At 42.7% G+C, this 26,394-nt stretch overlaps 1 protein-coding gene across 2 annotated transcripts; it reads left to right on the top strand.

Annotated features, from left to right (window-relative positions):
• The first annotated feature begins 114 nt into the window (after nt 1-114).
• Nucleotides 115-25,704, top strand: MXD1 (MAX dimerization protein 1). Of its 2 annotated transcripts, none has more exons than XM_004005810.6 (6): nt 115-424; nt 1,172-1,271; nt 6,036-6,065; nt 18,478-18,592; nt 20,323-20,482; nt 20,665-25,704. In XM_004005810.6, exons 1-6 carry the CDS (start codon nt 352-354, stop codon nt 20,853-20,855), a joined length of 669 nt encoding a protein of 222 aa, XP_004005859.1. In that variant the 5' UTR covers nt 115-351; the 3' UTR covers nt 20,856-25,704. The 2 variants fall into 2 exon arrangements, with proteins under 2 accessions (XP_004005859.1, XP_012022931.1); XM_012167541.4 differs by having other exon boundaries at nt 349-992.
• The last annotated feature ends 690 nt before the right edge of the window (nt 25,705-26,394 follow it).

Here is a 26,394-nt window from a genome sequence, read left to right as displayed (position 1 = left end):
AGTGCCTTCCCCCAATCGGACAGGTCCGGGGGCGGGGAATTCTTTGGGGCGCCCAATGAGGAACGCAGCCGAAGTGGGCCTGTCAAGAGAAAGGCCTGGGGGCGGGGGGACGGTGAGTCGGGGATAAACACTCCGCGGCGGTGGCGGCTGCTGCTCTTCTGTAGGTTCTGTCACGGTGTCGGTGGTGCCCAGCTCGCCGGTCCCCTCCCCCTTCCAGCGAGCGTGGTCGCCAGAGAGGCTCTCTCAGCCCTGCTCTGCGGGGTCCATAGCGGGGCGCGGGTGTCCGGCGGCGGCGGCGGCGAGCCCGTGTCCAGTGGGGGTTGGTCCCGTGGCTCCGGCCCCCGGTGCAGAATGGCGGCGGCGGTTCGGATGAACATCCAGATGCTGCTGGAGGCGGCCGACTACCTGGAGCGACGGGAGAGAGGTGCACGGGGACGGGAGGGGGCCGGCCCGAGCTAGTCCCGGGAGCTCTGAGGGGCCTGGCAGCGGATCCCGGCGCCCAGCCTCTCCGGGGGTGGTTGGAGGAGCTGAGAGCGCGACCCGCGAGCGCTCCCAACCCCTCCAGCTTTCCCCACGCGCGGTCCGAAGGGAGGCCGTCGCTGCCCCCAAAGTCAATGAATGGGAGTGGAAAGGGACCACTGCCCCCGGGATCCTGAGTGCTTCCCCCTCCGCACCCCGTCGCGAATGGGGTGCCCGGGGCCCCCTCAGCCAAGCGCTTGGTTTACCTCACCCGGCTCTTCCCGGCCCGCCCCCAAGTGGGCCTGGCGCCGGGTCTCCCAGTCGGCGGAGCAGCGCCTCCCTTGCCCCGCATCCTCCGACCTCGGCTCTGGCTCCCGGTGTCTGGCCCCGCACCTTCGTCTGAGGCCGGTCCCACTTAATATACACCAACCTGCTGGACGTTGCCAATGGGAAACCCAGGCTCCTTGAGACTTGCTGTGTCTTTCTCAACAATGAGCAGCTGGAATGCTCCTTACACCTGCTCCGAACTGAGGGTATTCACTCAATTGAGAAAACAATCATTGTTCTAAGAATTCCACCTTGCTCCTTTTAATTATTTCCACAGTCTTCTTTTAATAAAAAATAAATCCATTTTTAAAAGGAAATACTGTGAAGGGGAGAGAGTGTTGACTGTTCTGTGTTCATTCATTAACTGGATCCTCCGGTTTTCTAGAAGCTGAACATGGTTATGCCTCCATGTTACCATACAATAACAAGGACAGAGATGCCTTAAAACGGAGGAGCAAATCCAAGAAGAATAACAGCAGTAGCAGGTAATTTGGTAAATATTTTCCTTTCTCTTTTAGGTTATGCCGCAGATGATACTGGGTTTTAACCCCGTAAATGAAGCGGCAATCGTGATTCAGTAATGTATACATAGTCCTAAGGCTTTGGAAGAAACCCTTCTATTTGGGTTGAGGGGACTGAGAAGAGAAGAGAAATGGAAGTGTTTTCTATTTCTTTATGAACTTTTTTCCCCAGAACTTAATTTTGCTTTTCTTCCCTTTTGAAACAAAAAATCTGTGGAAACTTCAAGTGAGATTAGCAGCAGTGACAATATTTTGCCTTCAGAAGTTGCAGATTCAGGGCAAGTTTTCTATAGCTGAAAATACTGGACATTACCCACGTTTTGCTTATCATAGTGAAGATTTTATAAATATGTTAAAGTCTTGATTTGGCATAGATGGTAGGCTTTCATATTTGACATGTAAATTAAATACAGTGATATGTCTGATAATCTGTCACTATAATGGCAGCGAGGAACGATTGAGGTTCAAACCTGCTTTTTGGTGATGGAGGAATAGATTGATATTAAAATATTCACATGCCACAAGCTTTTTACGTTAATCTTGTAATTCTTAAAGTTTTGTAAGTCTCACTGGAAAGTATTTGGTTAATGATCAATGAAATCACATAATAAAACCCTGAATGTACTTCCTGGTATAAATGAGTACTCCATTAATGCTGTTGCACCCCCTTTTTCCCCTGTTTGCCCTTAATATATACATTAGCTAGGAAATCTTTTTATTAGACTCATTCAATTATACCTTTTATTCCAGTGATTGAAAATCATTGACATTTTCCTTACTGATTTAGAATCCTTGTCTATCTCCCATTCTCATGAATACTCTGCAAATAACTATTTGGTTAGTGTCTGTGACATTATACAGACTACTAAAAGCCAGAAGTTTCCCACTTAAACCTTCAACTCCCTTGTTCTTCCTTCCTCTTCTATCCTTGGTTCACCCCATTGTCCTTAGCATTGGAAGAACCACAGGATATGAGTGAGCAGCACATATGTGCCGAGCTCTTGAATGGGAAGGCACAGGAAGGATGAACCTGTTAATTAGTTACCTGGTGGTTTTTCCTTTCCCTCCCACCTTTGGCATTATCCAAAGAAGGTTAATGCTGACTTGTAGTGTGCAGTGTTATAAAACAATATCTACGTTGCTTTTTGTTACAGTATTTTTTAAATAACTTTTTGAAAAGACATTGAAGCCTTTTGCTTTATTTTTATGGAAAAGTGTAGTTTATTTTTCACTTTTACTCTTGTCCACTCATGATTTGAGAGGAATTGTTCACATTAATAGTCAAGGCTTAATCCTTAGTACTTTGTTTTCTCCTAAGTTTCACAGAAAAGTTGTTGAGGGGATGTTCAGTGGTGAGAATAAGAAGGGGATGTTGTCGAAGAGAAGTAGCTTGGCCCCAAAAGGTGATTGCCATGCTCTGCCATGCTAAGTCACTTCAGTCGTGTCTGACTCTATGCGACCCTATGGACTGTAGCCGGCCAGGCTCCTCAGTCCATGGGATTCTTCAGGCAAGAATACTGGAGTAGATTGCCATTCCCTTCTCCAAAAGGTGATTAGGAAAGAAAAATAATGATAGTTGAGAATTTCAATTCAAGAAATAGATTCTTTCTCTTTTCTTTAATATCCAGCTTTATTCCTGGGAAAATGATTGTAACTCTGGGGGAAAGCTCTATTATTTCTGTAAATGGATTTTGTTTGCTTTCCATGGTTAGAAGCGGGAGACTCTCACAGTTTTCCATATTCTTGACTAATGATGAATTCGTGCAGTAATTTAAGTGGTGCAGGGATCTCTGAGAGACCATGGTTAAACCTGGAGATTGCACCAAGCAAAACAGATGAAGCAACACCAGGTTGTTTTCTTTAAATGTAATCACTTCCTTCATGACCTGTTTGGAATGACCCTTACCTGAGCAATGAGACATCTCCCCAGAGAATGCAGTTTGACCCCTTGATTTGAATCAGACTTATATCCAAGGCCATGTATGGTCAGAATTTTGAACTGATGTAAGAGCTATAGATTACTTCTGGTTTACATAACCATTGGTAACAGTGTATTCTTATTAATTCAGGTTGAAATGCTGAGCTCTTTGCTTGTAGCATCTGGGGGTTACTCTTCCTTGGACAACAATAAAAAAAATAAGATTTAGCTACATAGCAAACTTCTTTGAAACTGAAAATGCAGATCTTAAGTTTCTCTAATTGCTTGTTAAAAAACAAAAGCAAGTGAAATTGTGAATATTGATTGTTCTGGAATCATTTGGAGAACTACAGGAAGATGGAATCTTTTTTTCTTTCCCACTGATTTTTTAAATCAGTTACTTAAATAATTAGACTTGAAATCCAGAGTTTTTAAAAGTGTGTTTTGTTGCATTGGTGAAGCAGGCATTGGCATTCATGTGAAAGAGGAAGTTTAGCCCTTGTCACCCAGTTCTTTTATGAGACAGTGGTCATATAGCTGACTTGACAGGGTGAGTCTTTTTTAACTCAGGGACTGGTTTGGCTTAGTTAATATTCTTGTTAAAATATATTTTTAAGTGATGACATTTGACCTTTATCAATGAGTCCAGATTTATCCAATCTTTTCTGTAATCACATGGAAAATGATTTTGATACAAGGTGTCTATATATTCTTATGATGCTTTAATTAAAAATATAAATGTTTTCCCATCAACAGAGTTGGAAGGGAGTCTGGAAGGCCTTTTTTGAATGGCCTCCCTTTTATTAAAGACAAATTCAGTTTCACTAAACCAAACATATTTCAGTAATGCCCTGGCCGTTAGGTATAAGTCCCCTTGTAAAAATCACCATGTGTTCAACACTCTTAAGTAATCAAATAGGATCCATAGTTTCCAAAACTCTGTTCAAGGTTTGGAAAGAGTTATGCTGCTTATGGAATTTGTAAAAAAAGATTATCTTGGGAATTCTGAATTTTTTATATGTATCTTCAAAGAATCCAGATGGGATAAGGGTGACTTGTGGTGTTCTGATTTTTCTGTAATCGGACACCATGTTCATTTCAAATATCCACCCTTCTCTCCTCCACCTCCTCAGAATGGTCCTTGTCTACAGTTAAACAGGGAAATTTTGACCACCTGTCATCATATATTTTCATCCATCTAAAAAATGTGTCAGACTTTGAACTTGTCATTCTCTGTTAAAACCAGAATGCCACGTGCTCTCAAGCCAAAGGTTTGCAGTTGCAGGCCAGGCTCTTGTTAACTGTGATATCCTGCTGGCCATTGCAGGAAGTGAAGTATACATCAGAAAAACAGGACTGAAAAACACTGAAGGGTAACCAAGTGAATCAATTTAAAGCTTTTAAATTAACCAGTCTTAAGGTTCATATATCCCTTATCTAGAAAACAAATATTCTAAAATTTAAAATACTGTCATTATTTGTTTTTCCTTGTGAATGAAAATTGTATCCCAAAAGCCTTGTGGAAAAGAAGTTTAGTGCTGGATTAGAAATTTCCCATTTCAAGAATGCCCCAAATCCCACAACTAGTCTCTGGTGTGAATGGACGTGATGGTGGTGCCCTTGCTGTGAATGAGTGGTTGAGCATTCATGGAAGTAGGGTTTCTCCATGACTACTGTGAGAATTTATTTCCAAGACCCAGTAAAGTTCCAGTTAAATTGCCCCCACAGAATTCTTGACCTGAGCCAGGGTGTCATCTCTCCTGAACTGATTAGATTCTAGAGAATTTCCAAAAGTGAGGTCAAGATTCAGTTCGTTTATAATGCTGGCAGTTTCCTCAAGTTTATTTTTAACTAGTTGGGATGAGTTATATGATATGGACACTGAGATAGCCACACTGACTGACTGCTTGTGACATCTGTGAAAACCTGTCCATAAATCCATAGGCCAGACCTTATATTCAAGGTCAGCTGTAAACATACTAATAATCTGATTTCACACACACCTGTGCTTTCATCAAGCCTCTCATCACTTTTACAGTTGCTACCTCATTGACCCACATGTGTTCTGTAGATAATTGGCAGTCATTTTTATTTCCATTTTACCAAAGAGTTAACCAAGGACAGGATGTTAAGCGTTTTTATTTCTTCCACAGTATCAGTCAGTGGCAAAGCTGGACCTCAGATTCCACCCAAAGGGCTGCCTTAACCAGCCTGTCATCTTTACATTGAACTGAGTTTTGGAAGCCCCTTCCTAAAAGCATTTGGTAGCTCTTCAACAGTAGCATCTTTTGGGAGGTTGGATGCAATAAAATAACTTCAAGGAGTAGAAAAATTGAGGGAAGAAGGGTTATATTTATCCTTTTAAAACTGTATCCTATAGTCAGACAACTTAGCGTACAATTTTGGTATATAGTACACCTAGAGAACTGCAGAGCTGGGTGGGGATGCCAAATTTCTGGTGTTCCACGCTCAGCCTAAAGAAAGCCTTGTGGTATTATATAACCCAAATTCGCATCACATTGTGCAGCTGTTTTCCCTTTGTATAAATAGAACCCTTTTATTTCCTTTCTTAAAATGGATTACTTTTCCACTAGGGAATGCATGCCTCTCAGTTTGTCACTTCTCCTTGAATGCTGTTTGAGATACTTACATTTATCTATTTCCCCAGAGGGACTAATTTCTTTAGTAGAGCCCTTCCTCTGTCTTCTCTCCCTCCAGCTTGAGAGAGAAAGAAGTTAAAATAATTGTGTTGGCATTGGAGCAGTCCTTTAAAACAAGAATAATGTTTCTCTTATTGTTCCCTCTTTCAGATCGACTCACAATGAAATGGAGAAGAATAGGTGAGTTGGGGGCTCTGGGTGTGGGAAAGGGGGAGCTTTGATGTATTTTTTCATTGACACTTGGTTGTTGCTCTTGGCTTCTCACAGTGAGCCCCTGATATTAGAGTTCACTCAGGACCCTCTAATCAGCACTGCCTGTAAAGCCCTTAGATAAGATGGGCTCCCCGGCTCCCAAGATGACACCCCCAACCCTCACCCCTGCAGCCTGCTGTTCCCCAGCAGTGCTTTCCGTTTGACTATTCTAAGGCCAAAGCATTTTAACTCAGAGGTAATGTTCCCACAAATAGTGTTTTTCAAAAATTACATGCTACTGAATATAATTGGTAGTGCTGTCTTAAATCATGTACACACACAGACATATATACATACACATACAGAAGTTCACTTGTGAATAAAGATGCTCAAAATTTAGGTAAATATATGCAAAGCAGAAATTGGAGATGGTGAGGCACTCAGATGAGGCAGGCCACCCTCCCTGGGCTCCATCTGACCACATCTCACCTGACTTCCCTTCTGCTGCTGATTTGACTCCTTATTTTTCAAATGATGTGGCCTAGTCACTCTCAACTCTGGTTGCACATTAGAATCACTTGCAAAGCTTTTAATTTAAAAAAAAATTTTTTTCCCATTAAATATAGTATACACATACACTGATATGAATTGGGAAGGCATGGCTCCCCACTCCAGTGTTCTTGCCTGGAGAATCCCATGGACAGAGGAGCCTGGCAGGCTACAGTCCACAGGGTCAAAAAGAGTCAGGCACAGCTGAGCAACTTAGCATGCACACACAGTCAGGTACTCTTTGGGGTAAGAGAACACATTTTTATTTCTGCTCATTTTATAGAGGAACTTTTTATTATAAAACATTTTCAAATACACAAAAGTAGAGTGAATAATGTAATCAGCTTCTATGTATCCATCACCCAGCTTCCACAATTATCAGTATTTTACCAATCTTGTATAATAAACTCTCTGTGGAGTGTTTTTAAAAGCACATTTTCTTCTACCTCTGGTAATGCAAAACATAACCACTTGCTTTTATCATGCTGAAAAAAATTAATAATTCTTTGTGGAACTTTAGTGGGGGAAAACACACACACACCCCAACGCTCAGACCTCACCCCTAGCAATTCTGATTTAATTGGTTTGGGTTGAGATCCTGCACTAGTATTTTTTTTAAAGCACCCCAGGTGATTCTCATGTTCAGCCAAGGCTTCAGATCACTGAACAAGCTTCATTCTGGTCTCTGAACTCCCATCAATTTGAAGTACAGGCTGCCCATCCAGATTGAGGGCTTTCTCGGTGCTCTGCATGAACAGGATGATGTGTGATGATGGTTCTCTAAACACATGTGGTTATTTCATGCAAACGCTCTTTGAAGAGAGTCTGACTCTGATAGTCAGAATCTGAATGGCCTGTTTCATCAGTGAAAGGGAAGACCAGACCTGACAAGGGAGGAGAATCTTGGAACAGGCCAAACATTGAGTGTTACTCCACGGTGTGTGTGTGTGCTGGAGATGGATGGTGAGTGTGCCTCGCACATGTGCTTCTCTCCATCCTTCTCCTCCCCTTTCAATTTCTCTATGATTGTGACTGACCATGTTTGAAATCAGACCGTCTTTATGCATTAGGGATTTACATACCATGAACTGGAAACTCCAGAGTATCTCTTCTGAAGGCGGAAAGGTAGTCTGATGTGGCTTCTCTCTCTCATCTTTAGATTCTCTTACATCTCCATGGTTTTTAGGGGAACTGGTTAACTGGGACTGTTTCTGCTGAAAAGCCTCCTAGTTCTCCTCCTCCTCATAGGTATTTATTTGTATTATTAAAATGTCATCCCTTCACGTAAGGGCTCTTAGGTGTACCCAGCTTTGCGCTTCACCTATGCAGGAATACCACAGGATGTCAATTTTATCATTTATTTTAGCAGTTTAAGAATGTATATTTTCTGCCTACCTTGTCTTAAGAGCTTGTGCTCAGTACTGGGGTGTTAAGTAAGTTTATACTGGGGTATGAAATCAGCATGGTCTCCATCCTAGAGAAATGTAGTTTGTCTAATGAGAAAGATGCAGAGACAGTCTGCACAGGAAGCGATGGAGGTAAAGGTTCTAGAAAACTGGATTTGAAGTCATCACTGGGCCAGTTGCTTATAATTCAGATTGTGACCAGTCAGCATTTGCTATTGAAGGGCTAGTGATCGAGTTCTCTTATTGTCCTTCCTTTTTTGGAATTTGGTCTTCTATGGTCTTGATCATTTATCCTCTAGTCTAAAGCATGTGAGCAGAAGAGAGGGAAGTAAGAACTCACATTTAGTTAATTTAACCAAGCGCTGGTTGCTGCAATTGGTGGTCAGGGTGGGGTGGGAGGGAGTTGAAGTTGTCAGGTTCTTCTCTTGTAAAGAGTAGATGCTTATGATTTTAGGGTTTGATGGTCAATTGAACAGCTGCAGTCTCCTTGGTTTTTGTAGCGGAATCCTACAAAAGAAGACGACTTTGCAAAATGCTAATACACTTAGGCCATTTTTTTCCTTAACTTCACATTAAAAAAAAAAGATTGCCATGGCTCTCAAAAAAAAAAAGCAATTGAGGAAAAGAATTCTAATAATTGGATTTTTTTTCCTCTTTAACATTGCAGAGTTAATTAGATTTGTATTAAGTTTTTTTCACACCTAAACCTTTTCTGTGGCTCTTTAGAGATTCTGAATAGTTGGTGTGCATCAGGACTCCACTCTGAGGATCTTATATTCAAACTGCCCGTTTAATAATCTTGGCAGTGGTGGGACAATTAAAAGATTTCTAGAATGGTGGAGATGGAGGTGGTAGTGGCAGAGGCGGCAGCAGTAATTTTCATTCAATAGACTAGGCATTCATGGAGCAGCATAGATGCTGGGTACTAGGTGCTGGGATCCAGAGCCCAACAGAACCCAAGCCCCCAGGCCCCCATGGTGAGTGTGTGGTCTTTCTTTCCCTTTTAAAACTGACCTCATAGAAAATTCTGAGAAATACAGTGGATTGTGTGCTCGGTCGCTTCAGTCCTGTCCTACTCTTTGCAGCCCATGAACTGTAGCCCGCCAGGCTCCTCTGTCCACGAGATTTTCCCGGCAAGAATACTGGACCAGATTGCCATGCCCTCCTCCAGGGGATCTTCCCCACCCAGGGATCAAACATGCATCTCCTGTGTCCCCTGCATTGCAGGCACATTCTTTACTACTGAACCACAGGGAAAGCCTTGAGAAATACAGAAAATCATATACTAAAAATTAAGTCATCCATAATTCCAGCAGCCCAAGGAGATCAGTGAAACTTTGAAATGTATCTTTCAATGGTTTTTTGGAAAGAAATTTTTAAAATAGTTCAGTAAGTTGGAAAGTTAGAAAAGCACAAAGAAAATAAAAATCACTGGTAACAGACCTTGCAGCAGTAACAGCTGTCAACATTCCTGCTAAGTTCTGTATCCACTAGACTTTTGTGCATACTTTTTAAAAATCAGTATTACATCATATGGTGTACCATAACTCATATAACCAGTCTCCTATTTTAGGTTCTTCCCAGTATTTTGCTAATATAATTGATGCTTCCTTAAACTATCTTATAGATAAATCTCTATCCAACATCATAATTATTTCCTTAGGGTAAGTTCATGGTTGTAAAATGACTGGCATCCAAATGGTTGTGGTTTTTGATGTTGACTGCTGGATTGCCCACCAGGCAGATTATAGGCCATATTTTCCTTCACCTTCGCAAGTTTATATCTTAGCTTAGACTTTTATAAATTTGATAGATAAAAAGCAAACACACAACTTGTTTTCACTTGCGTTCTTATATTACTAAGACAGTTTAACAATTTTCATTATCTTTGACAGTTTGTGTCTGTGTATGTGAATTGCCTGTTAAATAAGTGTTAGTTACTCAGTCGTGTCCAACTTTTTGCAACACCCTGGCCTATGGCCCTCCAGGTTCCTCTGTCCGTGGCATTCTCCAGGCAAGAATATTGGAGTGGGTTGTCATTCCCTTCTCCAGGGGATCTTCCCAGCCCAGGTCTCCTTGCATGGTAGGCAGATTCTTTACTGTCTGAGCTTCCAGGGAAGCCTGTTAAATAACCTTTGCCCAATTCTCTACTGAGGCATTCATCTTTTTCTTTATTTTGAAAAGATTCTAAAATATGAAGGGTGTATATGAAAGAAGTTGCCCCTTGGTGGACTTTCCTGGCAGTCCAGCGGTTAAGACTCCGTGTTCCCAGTGCAGGGTCGTGGGTTCAGTCCCTGGTTGGGAAAGTAAGATCCACAAGCCATGTGGCCAAAAAAGAGGTGGTGTCCCTTCAGATGTCATACAGTCTCCCTGTTTGTCATTTACCTTTACAGAATCGGTGTTCTCACACTGTTTTAAGTTGCTGCCTCTGTGTGTACTAAACTCTTGTTTATGGCCGAGTCTGATTCTAGACTTGTTCTTCTGTTCCACTGTCTGTCTTCCTGCACTAGTGCACAGTTTTAATCACTGTGGTTTCATACACTTCAGGATCTGTTGAAGCAAATCCCTATTCTACCCTCCTTCTCCATTTTTTTTTTAATTTTACCAGTTTATTTTTCTTGATGAGTTTTATAGTTAGTCTTTCAATTTTCCATACCCCAAATTCTTTGGGGATTTTCAAAATTCAAACTAAATAATTTCAGTATAAATTAACCTTTAAAAGTACATGTTTACATATTAGAGTTTTTCATCCAGGATTTGATGTGTGTGTTCATTTACTCAGATCTCTTTTATGTCTCTAAGCCAAGTTTTGTTGTGTTTCCATGTAGATCTTACACATGCCTTGTAAAAGGTATTCCTGGATTTATGTGTATATATTTTAAAATTGCTACTGGTTTCCCACTGCTACTGCTACTAATTAATTATTATTGGGATGTGGGAAACCTTTTAGTCTTTGGTTGCTGTGATATGCCCTTTATTGATGATAATTGTGCTGTCTCTTTTCCTTAGCTGGTAATTCCTCTGGTTTGAATGCCCTTCAATACGCTGCTCAGCAAAATGGAGGCTGAGTGAATGCAAATACGCTGCAGCCGGTGGGTCAGGAGTCAGGTGCTTGAATGGGCTCCTTTTCAAAAGAAGGCTCTAGCATCTCCTTTAATTGTAGACACCCATTTTTTCTGGAATGGTACACACATGCAGGCCTTTCTGGAATTAAGCAGCTGGTCTAGAGAGATTACCTCTGCCAGAGTCTTCTGACCCCATGACAAAAGATTTCTGTGTGTGCTCTGTGAGGAGGACTCGGCAGCCTGACCTAAGCTGTTGTTTTTATCTGGTCAAACAGTATTTCATGGCATCTGGTCTGACTTGAGAAGCCATTCCAGTCAGGTCTCTCTTGGCAAGATATGCTAATAGACTGCAGTTCCCTGGAGTTGTTTCTTCTGGAGTCTTGCTTTTCAAATGGCCAGACTCCCACGGAAGGGGTGGGGGCCTGAGTTGTGGTGTGCATTGCACCACTCTTCCGCTTTTGAACACCCTTGACCACATTCACATTTCACTCTAGGATGTTGTAACAAATCCACATTGTTTTGTTGCCACAGGGGCCTGAGGACACAGCCTGGTCATTACAAAGGAAAGGTATAGGTATTAGTGTACAGATCTCTCTGGTGATAGTGTGGAGGTACACCCTGATTTGTGCTACTAGAATCCATTCTCCTGGACTGTGCCTCTTGAAAGAACTTGTAGAAGAGACATGCTAGTTATTCAGCCAATTTCCAATTCCCTACCAGAACACTGGAGGCACTCCTTGACTTCTTGTCCTTAATAGTTGAAGGGTGAGATAGAGCTAGCAGGTACTAACTATAATCTATATTTTGTGTTTTTTTAAAAATTGGGCTCTATAAAGGAAATATGAAATAGATAATTATGTATTTAATACTTTAATATAGAACTGACTGTATTAAAATGTAGTCAGCATGAAGTACTGTTCACGCATTGCTCACTTAGTGTCATGTTCCCACGCAGTGAGGATGTATGGCTATCTTTGTGTATTTTACAAAGGTTACCATCACAGTTATGAAAGATCTTCAAAACCTTCCAAGATTCCACTTAAGTCAGTAATAAGGATGCATTTGGCAATATTTATAAAGGGACCATTTTAGAAAAAGGAGGAGAGTACTTTTTTCCCTCAAAGAGTGGCTTGTATTCTTCCCCTGGATTTTTTTGTAATCCAGTAAAGCTTTGGTCTCAACCCAAAATCTGGAGAAGGTTATGATCTCCGTGACCTGTAGTCACTTTTAGGGGAGTAATTTTTGATACCGTAAGATTTATTTCTTCTTAGTCTATACTAAATATTCATTCTTAAAATCACAATGTAGCTCATACATACCCATATTGGAAATTATCTCTATTCATCCACCAGTTATTCAGCCTTCCCTGGCTCGGGAAGATCCCCTGGAGAAGGAAATGGCAACCCACTCCAGTACTCTTGCCTGGAAAATTCCATGGACAGAGGAGCCTTGTAGGCTACAGTCCATGGGGTCACAAAGAGTCAGACACGACTGAGCAACTTCACTTCACTTCACTTCACCCTCCAGTTATCCTATAGGATTTACTATTTATTTGGCTAAATCTGTGTCCACACAAAAGTAGGAGAGGAAATAGATATGGTTTATGTACCTTATTTTCTCCCTTGGTAATAGTCCTAGGCCCAGTTTTAATGAAAACTAGTACTCGGTGAGGTCCAGTGGATCATGTTCATTAAGTATGGCTTTCCTCAAAGAGGAGGCATGTGAGTTATCAAAGAGATCAGATTCTACTTTTAGGACAGCATCTGCAGGTGCTTTATTATTTGTAGACTTGAGTGGATTAAGACGAAATGGAAGACAGTCACTTCTGTTAGTTGGTAATGGAAGAAACAGAACAAATAGATACATAGGAGGTCTGCAGCATGCAAGTGAAAGAATAAATGAATTTTATCTATTTGGAAAGGGAAACAAGCTTCTAATAAGCTGTGAAAGCTTGAAAACCCTTACGGAGAAGTTAAGTCAAACAAGATGTGGATAAGGGAAAAGAAAAAAATAATGTTTGGTAGAGGGCAAAGGAGGGTCCATTCTAGAACTTTCAGTGAGAGCTATTATTTGGCACAGCCTGAAGGTAGCTGAGATAAGTGATTCTGCAATAATTTGTTTATATGTTTGAAGTAAACTTAAACTTTTAGTACCTCGAAGGCAGTGACTTTGTCTCACTCAGCATTCTATCACCAGCACCTAGGAAGGTAGCAGTGCATAGTAATCCTTTGAGAGATGCTAGAGGTTAATAAGTGAATGAAACAACCAAGTGTATATTTCAGGATTTCCGTCTATGAACCTCATTACTTATCTGTCCTCTTCACTGGCTACCATCCTGTTCGCTCTGCCCCAGCCTGGTACGTTTTTGTGTCGTACATTTCACTGTGAAAATTTGGCAGAGAGAGTTCAGTTACATCCTGCATAAAGAAGAGTAATGTCTAATAACAGTGCCTCTCTCTCAGTACACTCACACACGCAGCTGCACACCTGCTTTCATGCCATTCCTCCTGGTCTTGGCTACATACAAGTCAGGAAGAACTTTAGGGATAACAGTAAATTCAGGAGCACTGTCTGCAAATAGCATCATCTCTGCCTGGAGACTTACTTTTTTTTTGTTGCATCTTTCCATCAATTTACAAATCTGCTCACGTGAGCGAGAGAGGTGTGGATAGAATCAAAGTAGCTTGAGTCTGGAAGCAGAAATGAAAAGAGCAGCATTCAGAATTGTCTGAGAGCACACTGGTGAACCCAGGTGCCTTCTGTCAGTGCCTAGCTTGAGTGGCAGGAAGTGCCCCCAAAAGGCCAAAGCCCACTTCACTGATGACCTCATTCACTCGCAGGTTTAATTTTCCATAATTCATGGCTGACATGAGTTAAGGAAAACTAACAACAGAACTAAGTCATATCCAAGTATTCTTTATATTTAAATGTTTAATATATTTAGAATGTCTTTGGATATTTATTCCCCACTCCCCTACTATTTTCTGAGTAATCTGTTCTTTTCCAGGGATTTGCAGTGTTAGCTCCATTATATGCTCAATTCACATCTATTCCTAAGTCTGTTTCTGGGAATTTTTTCTTCTCTTCCTTTGATTTGTTCACCTTTTCCTATATTAGTATATTCTGTTTTTAATTATTGATACTTTGTAATACAACTTAATGATTAGTATAGCATAGTCCTCTTCATTCTTCTTTTCCAAGAATTTTGGCAGTCTCTTTATTCTTCTAGATTAAGTTTAATTTCCCAGCATTAAAAAGAATGCTGTGGGGATTTTTTTTCTCCTGGAATTATGTTAAATTTGTAGAAAAAGTTGGATAACATTGATATTTTTACCTTGAGGGTTCATATCTAGGGATGTGCTATTTTTTTCCATTTATGTCTCTCAGAAAAGTTTTATAGTTTTCTTCCCAGAGAGCCTTCCCAGACTATTTTAAGTCTGTACTTAGACATGCTTTCCTTTCTCCTTGCTATTGTACATGAAATATTTTAGGTTTTCTGGGTATAGATAACACATTTGGAAATGTGCTTGCATTTCCAAGGTCAGTACATATTTGCCCCAATTTTTACTTGTCTTTGGCCTTTGAACTAGAGATGTAGGCAGGAGTCTTCATGTGATTTAGATGGTTCCCTCCACACTGCTGAGTCCCTTCCAGTCCTGCCTCCGGATGATGGGGGTGGCCCCAAGTGAGTCTTTCCTTTGGCATGGGTTAGCTTTGTAAAGTCCCTGCTAATTTTTTAAATGTTAAAAAAAAAAAAAAAAAGTACCTTTGGCATAAGCAAGATCTGTATCGCCATAGAAAATGGATTAGATTTCCCACTAAATCTGTTAATGATAAAAGATGTCCGTTTTCCTTAAGGAAGAGTTGAGTGAACTGGATTTTGACCAGGCAGCCTCTGTTTACCCAGTGAGACACTCTGAGTTCCCTGTTGACTTTGAAAGGAATATGATAGGGTTATAATTATCTGTGTTTGCTCCCAGCAATTATCCTTCCTCAAAGGAAGCTAGGATTGAAAGAATAACTGCTACCATATACAGAGCACTTCCCTTCAGACCCTGGTCTGGGCTTCCCATACCCATCTCAGTCAATACTCGAGACAGGCCTCGCAGGGGGCATTGTCATCCTCCTCTACTGCCAAGGAAACGGATGCTGCATGGAGTTAAGTAATCTGCTTAAGGTCACACAGGAAATAAGTGGCGAGGCCAGAGTCCCAAACCTTTACCCTTAATCATTACGCTAATATTTGGTTGTATAGTGACTGACACATTCAGAATATAAAAATAATTAAAAACAAAAATAAATAAAATTTGAGATATTAAAAAAAATGCACGCCAAAGAGAAGTTGTAGTTTGCATCTAGTTTAATTATCACTAGTTATAGGCCACACTTGACTCTGAGCATCCAAAGATTGGTTTCTCTGTACTACTGTAGACCAAAGGTATATCAACCTATTCACAATAATGAGAGCAATATTTCTGAAGAGTCAGCAGATGAGGTTTGTCAAAGTCCATCACTTACAAAGCAGTTGGATCAGTGCAAAAAGAGGAGGCAGCTGGGGCAGGAGGGGGGCCAGGATTTGACCACCCTTTTCTGCTGGTGGCAGGGTGGGGGTGGGGAGCTGGGAGACAGCTCCTGACAACAGGAAGAGGTCTGTCTGAATACGTGATGAGAGGGGATCCAAGTAAGGGTCAGATGGAAGTGTCGAGGGGCTTCCTGTTGAGGCGATGTAGCCAAACCTGCTAATTCCTGGAAAAGGGGGTTAGGCCAGGTTCACGGTGGGACAGTAGGCTCCTTCTAGAAGGCCAGAGCCCTGGGCAGGGGAGGGGTCAGGACTGAGGACAGAAAGCTGAGACAGGAGCTTGTTCTACTTGTTTGAGACTAGGAGCTCCATGGGTGCTCACGGCTGGCTGAAGGATTCTGGGTCCCAGCTTGGGGGTAGGGGTGTGTCTTGGAGTCGAGAACCCTCAGTGGAAGCTGCTACAGAGGGGTCTGTTTGCTTTTCTGTGTCTGGCTCAAGAATTGAATTTCACTGCTCTATGATAGAACTGAGGCTTCCTCACATACCTCATCCCTCCCCTGAGGTCTGTCCAGGCACCAGCCTGCGGATGTGTGTGCGGCATGGTGGGCAGGGCAGCCGTGGGGCTGGAGCAGTGAGGCGCTGGAGCAGGCCGAGGCAGGCACTCCAAAGATACCAGCTGGCTTTGGATCTCTACAAAAATCCAGCAGCACTGCGGTCCTATTTTCATAAAACTAGGTCAGCAAATACTGAACGAACATGTATTACTCTGAGCTTGAATTGGTCAAATGGCTGATTTCAAGTTTCACAACTGGGATAGTTCTTTGGCCACCCACATTTGGGGAGTGAAATGGTCTTTTCTGGGCCCGACTCCCTGAATAACTAGAAATGACACTGCATGGAAAGATGACTTTTATTATTTTTATCAGAAAACAAGCTTCCTTAAAAATTCACATACTCATATCTGTAGATAAACCCACATCATAGAAGGACTACCATGGCACTGTAGAGAATCATGCAGAGTTTGCAGTGAGCAGGCTGAAAAAAGGTCTAATTTTAATTTTTGAACTTTTAAAAAAAACTTTAAACTTTGTAGTGGGAATAAGTTAGATAACTATATATGACTAATCATAGTTTTTCATAGTGTTTCTAATAGTAGGGTCTGTTTTCAGGGCTCTTTGATGAAGAGGTGAACAAGTACATTTTACACACAGGTCCTGTGTTTGTGTTTCTCCTCATGTAGTAGTTGAAGGAGCAAACTTCTTATGTGACTCTTTGTTTCCGGCCATTCCACGCGGGCAGGTTTTCAGAGCAAGCAGAAGTCTTATAAAATAGTACAGAATTTGTACCACTACATCTTCCTAGCTCAGGAATGAATGCTGGACTCCTCGAGCTCCTAACCCCTGGACATCAGGGCTTAGGGGGCCTTGGAGAGCTCAGGGTAACCTCGAGAGCTAGATGAGGAAGGAGGCTCAGAAGCAGATGAGGTGGGGGCTCAGAACCACTCAAGCCCCGAGAAACTTGGTCCAGTGGAACAGAAGACACCATCTATGCAACAGACATGTATTAAGCATATATATGAGAGGGGAAGGCATCAAGGCAACCCAACAATAGTTAAGTTGTAATCCCAACTTTCTAAGGAGTTAGCAATGAATGGTTAAGTCACAAATGCCAAAAAATTCAGGCAGAACAGTGAATTTCCCAGTGAATAGTATAAAAAGGACTCAGGAAAAGGAGGAAGCCCTGTGGACTGGAATGGCCTGCGAAGGCTTGAGGAGGTGGAGGTTCACTGAAGCAAGACCTCTGAACCTCGGCTGTTTCTTACATTCCAGAATCTGCTAGGCTCCAGGGTTTCAGTGAAGTATTCATTTCCAAAATTGTAGAGACTCTTGTGCTTCTGGTCTGTGGTAAATGCTGTCTCTTCAGTGAGTGTCTGCAGCTTCTGCCTCAGGCGGCCTTCCTCCCATTCTGTCCCTCTCCAAGTCATACAGGTGGACCTTGCCAGCTCTCAGCATGCTTGTTGGTATAGCAATACCACTGATGGGCTTTTTCCTTATTTTTGAGAAAATGCATTTAACTTTTTGAATGGCTGAAAAACCAAAACCTGTAACAAATTATTCAGTAAAAATTCCCTCTCTTTCTCTCTGTCCGACTAGCCCTGATGCCTCTCTGCCCAGTCGCTGTTACTAGTTTCTTATGTATCATTTCAGACTTTCTTTATGTCACACAAGAAAACATGAATAAAGAAATTATTTTTCTTCCATTTTTACTCAAAGATAGCATGTTATAGGCATAGTTTGGTATATTGCTTTTCTTTTCTTAACAACATATCTGAGCGCTCTTTCCTCGTAATGCATAGAGCATGTTCTCATTGTCTTTCATAGCTGCATAGCACTCTACTGTGTGGGTGCACCATAATTCACTTGACCAGTCCCTATTGATGATTGGGTTTCAATCTTTGCTATTATTAATAAAATTGTAACAAATAACCATACACATTTGTCATTCACATGGATAAATATTATATACAGCAAGATATAGTTGTCATTATTTAGTGATCCTGAAAGGGGAAAGAGATATATGGGTTCAAAGGATTCTCTCACTGGCATGTATAGTGTATAGATATCAGTGTTTACCCTTGATGTGTGTTATAGACTTAACTTTAGAAAACCATGGATTTTGCGTCTCCTTGGTTTTTGTCAGAGTTGCCTAATTTCAAAAGATGTTCGCTTGGCCAGAAGTCCCTGGTGGCATTTGCCATCAGTGGGTCTGGGCAACTTCATACTCTGTTAGAGCTTGTTCTCCCAGGCGCCTTCTGGCCAGCTATGAAAGTCTCGAGTGCTTCTTTGATCTTGTTTTTGTAGACGGGCCCACCTTCGCTTGTGCCTGGAAAAGTTGAAGGGGCTGGTGCCACTTGGTCCAGAATCAAATCGACACACTACGTTGAGTTTGTTAACAAAAGCCAAATTGCACATAAAGGTAAGTGCATCCTGAGGTGCCTTTTTGTCTTGACCTGCCCACTGAGGGTTTGTTTGTTGTTATGAGAGACTATCTCCAGGACAGTTCTCTCCTCTGAACTCTTCCAACCTGCCTCTTGGATGAATCACAGACTCAACCTGTCCAGCACCCAACCGAGTAATTCTCACCCCCGAGAACCAGAAGTTAACTTGTCCATCCAGCTGTCCGTGTGATGTACGAGCCAGAAACTCAGGGTCACCCTCGATCCTGATATCATCTTGCTCCTTAGCCACATGCCTTCAAGACTTACATATGCCACAGCCTGCTCTGTTTCCATAAACACCATCATGTACTGCAGCAGACTCCTCAGAGGGCTCCTGCAAGCTAATCTCCTGCTTCCCAAGGTCAGTCCTGCCAAAGTTCAAATCAACATGTCACCACATGGAAAAGTGTTCCGTGGCTGCTCAGGACATACTGTGTTCCCAGGCCTGCCTTACCTGCCGCCTTCCCACCCCCTTGCCTGTGCAGCAGCAGCTCATGCCAGACACTCTCCTCTCCCCACCCAGCCCTGCTCTCAGTCCCTTGCCCTTGTCAGGCTCTCTCACCACAGGGCCTTTGCATATGCTGTTCCCTCTGCATGGTGCACTCTTCCCCTCCCTTCTTCATCTAGTTGACTTCTTGTCATCCTTCAGACCTCAGCACAGGTATCATGGTGCAGGGATGCCTTCCATAACTGAGTTGCCTTCTTCCTGTTACGAGATGGTCCTTACTGCTGGATCTCTCTCTTTAGGACTTGTCACAGTTGACATCTGACCATGGTTTGTGTGACTGTTCACTTGTCTCCATCCACTATGTTAGAGTACAGACAAGGATAGGACCAGATCTTTGTGTTCCCCTTGTATCCCCAGCACCTCCCAGAGGGTCTGAAACAAAGTCAGCACACAGTATGTGTCTTGAAAAACAAAGGTTAACTCCTGAGCCAAAATCACTGTTTAGCGTGTTTTTATAGTCATAGTCACAAGCAGACACATGTCACTTGAATTCTAGTTAGTAGCCTGCATACATGGCAGTTCTGCAGCAGAGGGGCAAGAACCTCTGTTTAGAGCAAAACAACCACAATTACACAATCTTCATAATCATCTGAAGAATTATCCGAGACACTGGAGAACAGATTTGTGAAAACAAAGTGATCTATGAAAATGTGTTTTCTAAGCTCTTATTTGGACAGTTTGAAATGAGAACTTCAAACGGGAATGTCATTCCTGCCAATAGACGGAAGTTAATTGAGACTTGGCATGACACAAAAAATCACCAGTGTAATTGGGATCCGTACTTGAATAAACATACCTTTAAAGGAAAAGGTATGTTTCTTAAGCTTCTGTCACACAGAGCTGCTCAGAGAATAGGTGCTGGGGGAGGCGTCGGCACAGGCAAGGGAGACCAGGTTGGGGGCTCCCGCCACAGTCTCTTCACTGTTGCAGTTGAGGGGGCCCGGTGCCAGTGTGTCGGCTCACCCCGAAATCCACACAGCAGTGCAGGTTCCGCAGTGCTGTTGATGGTGATAAAATTAGATGAAGACGGGGGGTCACCAGCCAGTCAGCTTCCTGTCCCTGCGAGAAGCTCAACAAAGGACACGGCAGACGGCTTCTGTGGGAAACTGGCATATTTCACCTCTAGGCAGGGAGGTGCGGGGCCATCGCCGATTGTGAAATCTGCCCGCGCCCTTCAACAACTGCCCCTTCGACCCGCAGAAACTTGAAGACTGTGACAGAAAAGCCATTCACCAAATCGACCAGCTGCAGCGAGAGCAGCGGCACCTGAAGAGGCAGCTGGAGAAGCTGGGCATCGAGAGGATACGGATGGACAGTACTGGCTCCACTGTCTCCTCCGAGCGCTCTGACTCCGACAGGGGTGAGCTGCCCCCGCCCCCTTCCACCTGGGCAGAGGGGGGGACCAAGCAGCCCCCTGACTTAGAGAAGTCAAGGGGTGTGGCCTGCAGGAGCCAGCCTCCTGGCCCCTCAGCGGTTAGGGCCCACAGCCGAGCTTGTCTTCCTCAAAGCGGGCCCTCACCGCGGTCTGTCTCGTCCCCACAGAAGAGATCGACGTGGACGTCGAGAGCACAGACTATCTCACGGGCGACCTGGACTGGAGCTGCAGCAGCGTGAGCGACTCGGACGAGCGGGGAAGCATGCAAAGCCTGGGCAGTGACGAGGGCTACTCCAGCTCCAGCGTCAAGAGAATAAAGCTCCAGGACAGTCACAAGACGACGTGTCTTGGTCTCTAGGAGAGCGTGGTCGCTTCGGCTGCCGCCCGGATGGTCCTCCCTGTCGGCTCCGATTTAGGTAGCGTATGGGACCTGCCCACAATCCCCTCGCACGTCGGCTTCCGTGTCCCACGTCACCAAGAGCAGCTGCGTTTAAAGTTGTCAAGGAAGTGCTTAGGATTGTGGGTTTCTGTTTTTTTCTTTTTCCTTTTTCTTTTCTTTTCTTTCTTTTTTTTTTTAATCCCCAAGTCCCATCTCAAAAAGGGTTCAGCAGCCCGCCCCCGCCCAGTGTCGGGCAGGCAGGTCCCGCTGAGGCAGTCGGTGCAGCCAGGACGCCCAGGGGCATCTCGACTCTGTGTTGCTCAGTCTGGGGTGGCTGAACGCTGCTTAGCCCCGCCCGAAGCTGGGGGACGCCGACCGGGATCGTGGATTTCTGATGGCATCCTCTAGCTCACTCGCTCTCACCACAAGTCTCTCTGAGAGACCGTACATTCCTATCAGTTTGAAGCATCCAAGAACTCTGAGGCCGAATAAGCCCCTCTCACATCTTGGCAGTTTCCCCCTCTTATTTACTGTCCCGTGTGGTCTTCTAGAACTTCCTTAACGTTTTCTGGCTTCCTGTGTGACATGCCTAGCAGAAATGTCCAAATGTGTCTTGTGCTTAGGAAACTGAAGGAAACAAACTTTTCAAGCTGAGATCTTGATCTCAGAACTCCAAAGTAAGCTTTGAAAGTGGCATTTAAGAGCACTTAGCCCTGGCCCTCACCACCCGTGACGAGTCAGGAATACCTCCAGAAAACACGCGCTTCTCACACATACACACACAGACACACACGTACACACACCCCCCGAGTGAACGCCCCAACCCACGTGCAGACAGGAGCAGTATTTCTCACCGTCAGATGGACACCTTGCTTATAGGAGTTCCAGCATCATTTGTCCTCACGAACACAATGGTACAAATCTGTTTTTGTGCGCTGTCCCTGGGTCCATGCTGTGCCTGCTCTCTGAAGGCACGTTTCCCCTCCAAGCTGGTTTTGCTACTTGTCTCTGGAACATTTTTTTTTCCTACCTCAGAGATAAATGAGATCTCCATTTCCCACTTAACACAAACTGATTATGCCTCTTTTTTTTTTTTTTTCCGAATAAGTGACATTTGGTCCAATGCTAATCTGTTTTCCTATGTAACTTTCAGCAATAACTGAGCTGTGGCGCTGGCTGAGCCAGTGTCCATCATCAGTGAAAGGGGAAAAGTCCACATTTTTACTCTGTTGCACGTGAACAGGAGGGGATGGTACAGTTACTAGAATCCCTCTCCTCACCGACTGTTTTTGGACGCACCCAGAAACTTCTTTATGGAGGCTTTTGGGTTGATAGTTTAAAAGGCTGATTTTTCTTTCTGGTTATGATTTCTCCCTTAAGTGGTCTCCCACTTTGTAGCATTTTTATTTAAGCTAAAACAGAGCACATGTATATGTACATAAGACACATTAAATCTATAGATACTATTTATTCATTTTATATAAACTAATGTAATGGAAAATAAATTCTTATGACTTTGTGCTTTTATAGATGTTCTAGAAACTTTGTATGTAAGTATCTACAAAATTGGTTCATTTCCCCTTAATATTTTTGCATTCATATTTTCGAGGTCTCGATGTTTTCAACCTCTGGCGAACCTTTTTCATTGAATTTGAACCATTTGTAATAACTGTGACGCTGAAACAGAGTGTGTGTCACAAAGTGATGAGAACATTCCTAAAATCTACAGCCGCACTGCAACCTAAGGGCTCACTGGCTGAAGTGGTAGTGGTGGCCGCCTGTGCCCCCAGCTGGCCTGCGGTCTCCCCCACCACAGCCTCGCACCTCCTCAGCGCCCCCTCCTTGCCCACAACTAAAACTTCAAACGCACTCCACACGGAAGCTCATTCTAGACGTGAAGAGCAGTCTGAAACATTACCTTTGTGTTTATTTTTGCTTTTTAAATGATTTCTTAATATATTCAAAAAATTTTAATTGGAAGTAGTGGATTCCTAAATGATTCCAAAGTCATCTGTAATTCTTCTGTTTTTGTTTTGTTCTGTTTTTCTCTTCATTTCAGCTTTGGGTGGGGGGGAGGGGCAGGTGATACAAAAGATTTTTCTTTCTTTTTTCCGTTTTTTAATTGTTGGAATCTTTTCCAATTACCAGCTGAAGATTTGCACTGAAATACAACTTGTATGCCTTTTGCATTTTTAAAGCCTGCTTCCTGAATTTAAGCAGAGTGATAGTGTTCAAAGAGCCAGCTCAGCCTGTAACATGTTTGAAAAAAGATATAACTGCACTTTGAGGTCCCTTTTGAATGCCATTCACTAGACCTCGCAAGCATTTTAATTGCTACCTTCAAGCGCCTCACAAGTCCATGATGCTGGATGCTCTATGGCATCGAAAACTCAAGACTTTGGGAAAAGCTTGTGGGCTTGCGTTGAGGGAGGGAAGGGAACAAAACTCATGTATTTTGTTTGTTTAACTTAGAAGTAAGGCATCTGAGAGATGCCATTATTTTTTGTGTTTCAGTTGTTGTGCCTTTTGAGTTAAACTGCATTTTTGTCTTTCGGTTGGAATATGAAATGTACTGTCCCGATATAAAATAGTGATTATTTGACCTTTGCACTGTTTGTCTGGTCCTTTTCCATTTGATGGCATATAAATGTGGAACTTGATAGATCTCTATATTTTTTATGCACTTGTGATAAACTGACACCAGGGTTAGACACAACTTTCAGAGCTCGAGGTAGACCAAATCGGCGTGCCAGACAAGCCTCTCTCTAACCAAAACTGTAAGCTTCAGGACCAGCAAACTCAGCCCAAGGCAGCTAATCCTCTTCCCCACGTGGCTAATCAGCCGCCCTGATTCGCCAATCTGCCCTGCCATTCACTTATCCACCAGCATGACTGTTAAGAGTTAGACAGTCTTTTTGGTTCTGGTTTTTCTTTTCTTTTCTTTTCTTTTTTTAAGCAAAATGAAAAACCTTTCTATTACGGTTGTTGGGGGGAGGGGATGGGCAAAGATATAAACCCCAGCCTTTAAGACTTTGACTGTTGTACGTAAATAATAGATGTGTGTAAATATAGGCACATGGCATATTTTTATGTGAAAACTGGTTTTAAGAAACTAAGAAGAAATCTATACTCTTATTGATAACCATTGCAATGCAAGTGGGAAAATAAAGAGTATGTAGTGCAGTTTAATTTCATGCAGTGAGAAAATCTCTATGTGTGCTTCTGCTAACACCCAGACGACCTAACTTCCCCTGCCTGTTGGCTTAGAATGGCGGGCATACACCCAGGGTGTTTTTGGTTTCTTTTGCTAAGCAGAGATCTGGAATTCAAGGTGCTGATAGTGACCACGGCTCCTTTCTCTAGTCACATATCTTATGCTAGTGATTCAAAGAGCGTCACCTTTTTGAGCAGGACCTAGATTTTTCTTCCTGTCAACCGAAAGCTAAAATAATTTCAGTGTTGATTCAGAATTGAGCTCTAAGAAGGCCCTGACCCTACACTTGGCCACTTAAGTTGCTTGAGGAATTTTTTTTTTAAGATGGGCATTCTCCTTTAACCTCTACTTTTTTCCAAAAGAAACAAAGGGTCCTTCCCTGGGTTTCCTATGGGTCTCTTCTCTGTCCCTGAAGTGGCCAAAAGCAAATCTCGGGGTGTGGGGGAAAAAAGTATAAACTGGGTAGGATTGTAATGTTCAGAATAACTGCCTAGCAATATCTTGGGGCTTAATAATGCATTTTTGTGGACTTCCTTTTTCCTCTCCCCCATCCTTTAAAGAGAAAACTTACTTTTGAAAAGTATATACAGACACATAACTTAGGTTTTTATATACTGAATTTACATACTGAATTGGCAAGGATACCACTTTCATTGTGCTTTATAATCCATTTAGTCCCCCAAATCTCCTTCCTTTCTTCTTTGTTTCCCCAAGTGTCTTTGTCTTCCCCTTTTACCTGCCCTGTGTGTTGAACACCAGAAAGTCAAAGGCTGCAAAGCAATTTCCTGCATGTCAGTCTCTTATTTTTGTATGTCTAACTCTTGGATGCAGTAGGTTTCAGTAGCTGGCTACTCCTGATTTTAAAAATCCTTCCTGGGAGAAGATGACCCAAAGACCCTTTTAGATGAGGTGTTTTTTCTCATTCTACATGATCAGATCTCTGTAGACTGTGGGATGTTTTGTTTTTGGAAATAGTTGGGGATGGGGGCAGGGGGGTATGATATATGATTTATCATGGTTTTTTTCATTAATTTATTACATGGATGATTTTCTTACCCTATCTTCTGAAAGAAGAAATAATTGCCTGGCACTGTTATCATCAGCTATTGAATGGCTGAAGAAATTGAGTATCTTTGTCTTCTCTCAAAATCATAAAATAAGAATTAGTAAAGCACTTGTTTCTAAGATTTACCCAGATTTTAAATTTTGATTTCTTATTCTGTCTGGAGGGTGTGGAGGATTGAGAGGGCTTTCTTCATTTTAGCTTTCACCAGAGAACCAAGCTTGCCTTGACCCCTGTCCTTAGAATTGGTGCTCTAGGAATGTTGCTGTCAACCATCAACGTTGGGGGCCATCACCCTAACAGTAAATACAGCCTAAACAGGGAGCAGCAGACAAGAGTGTGAATTTCTGTTTCCAGATGTTTATTTCTTGATGTAAATATAATGCCAATGTAAATCCTGTGTCAAGACATAGAGAATGGTGCTTTTTACTACAGTTAGTACATGCATTTTGAGAACTACTCCATGTTTTAGAGAATCTTTGCTGTGTATATGTAAACTTCTGTATTGTTCAACCGTTAACAAATAATAAATTATTTCATTATTAAAGAAATTTTCGTCTTCCTGATGTTTTGTACCCAGTTTAACCTTTCGTGGTTTTTCACTTAGAGAACTGAGTTCATCAGGTTTCTCTTTCCTTTTAATAATCATGGAAAATTTGCTGGCCAAAAGTTCTCCGGACTTGGATTCTGTAATCGGAGCTTTGATCGTGTGGCTCCGATTGAGGCCCTTCCCCACTGCCTTCCTCCTGCTCAGGCACTCGCTCTTGGCTCTGCTCCACTGCGATACATCTGATCATGCAGACTGCATGCGGGACCACACAGCAAACCAGACTACCCTGTCTTTCTGGCAGCCCACGGTCTGGTGGGGAAGAGGGCAATGTACTCACCATTCAATGCAATGCGGTTGTTGGTGGAATAAAGTCATACAGGGACAGGCTATGAGAACTCATAGAGGTGGTGACATTCAGGTTGGGCCCTAGAGAAAGAGTCTTTCCTTGCAGGCAAAGAGAAGAGTCAGGTCAACCAGGCAGGTGATGAAGAAGGGAGAGCTCCTGGGGCTGGGGTGTGGCTGGGAGCCCGTGGTGAGTGATGGGGTGCAAGGGGGACATCGCAACAGGAAAGACAAGTCACTGAGAGGAGAAAGCGTACCCAGTTTAGGAAATTTGTTTTTTCACATATTAAACCCTTTGATTAATTCACATCTATTCATTCATTTTTAAAAAATTTATCTGGACTTCATT

Source organism: Ovis aries, chromosome 3, assembly GCF_016772045.2.
Source record: "Ovis aries strain OAR_USU_Benz2616 breed Rambouillet chromosome 3, ARS-UI_Ramb_v3.0, whole genome shotgun sequence".
Lineage (NCBI taxonomy): Eukaryota > Metazoa > Chordata > Mammalia > Artiodactyla > Bovidae > Ovis > Ovis aries.
Note: the sequence above shows the minus strand (reverse complement) of the source record. Positions and strands in the feature narration are given on the sequence as shown.

Coding starts and splice junctions, on each gene's coding strand:
- MXD1 (XM_004005810.6), top strand. CDS start 352: ATGGCGGCGGCGGTTCGGATGAACATCCAGATGCTGCTGGAGGCGGCC. Junction 425..1,171: donor CCTGGAGCGACGGGAGAGAG/GTGCACGGGGAC, acceptor CCGGTTTTCTAG/AAGCTGAACATGGTTATGCC. Junction 18,593..20,322: donor AAGCCAAATTGCACATAAAG/GTAAGTGCATCC, acceptor TTCGACCCGCAG/AAACTTGAAGACTGTGACAG.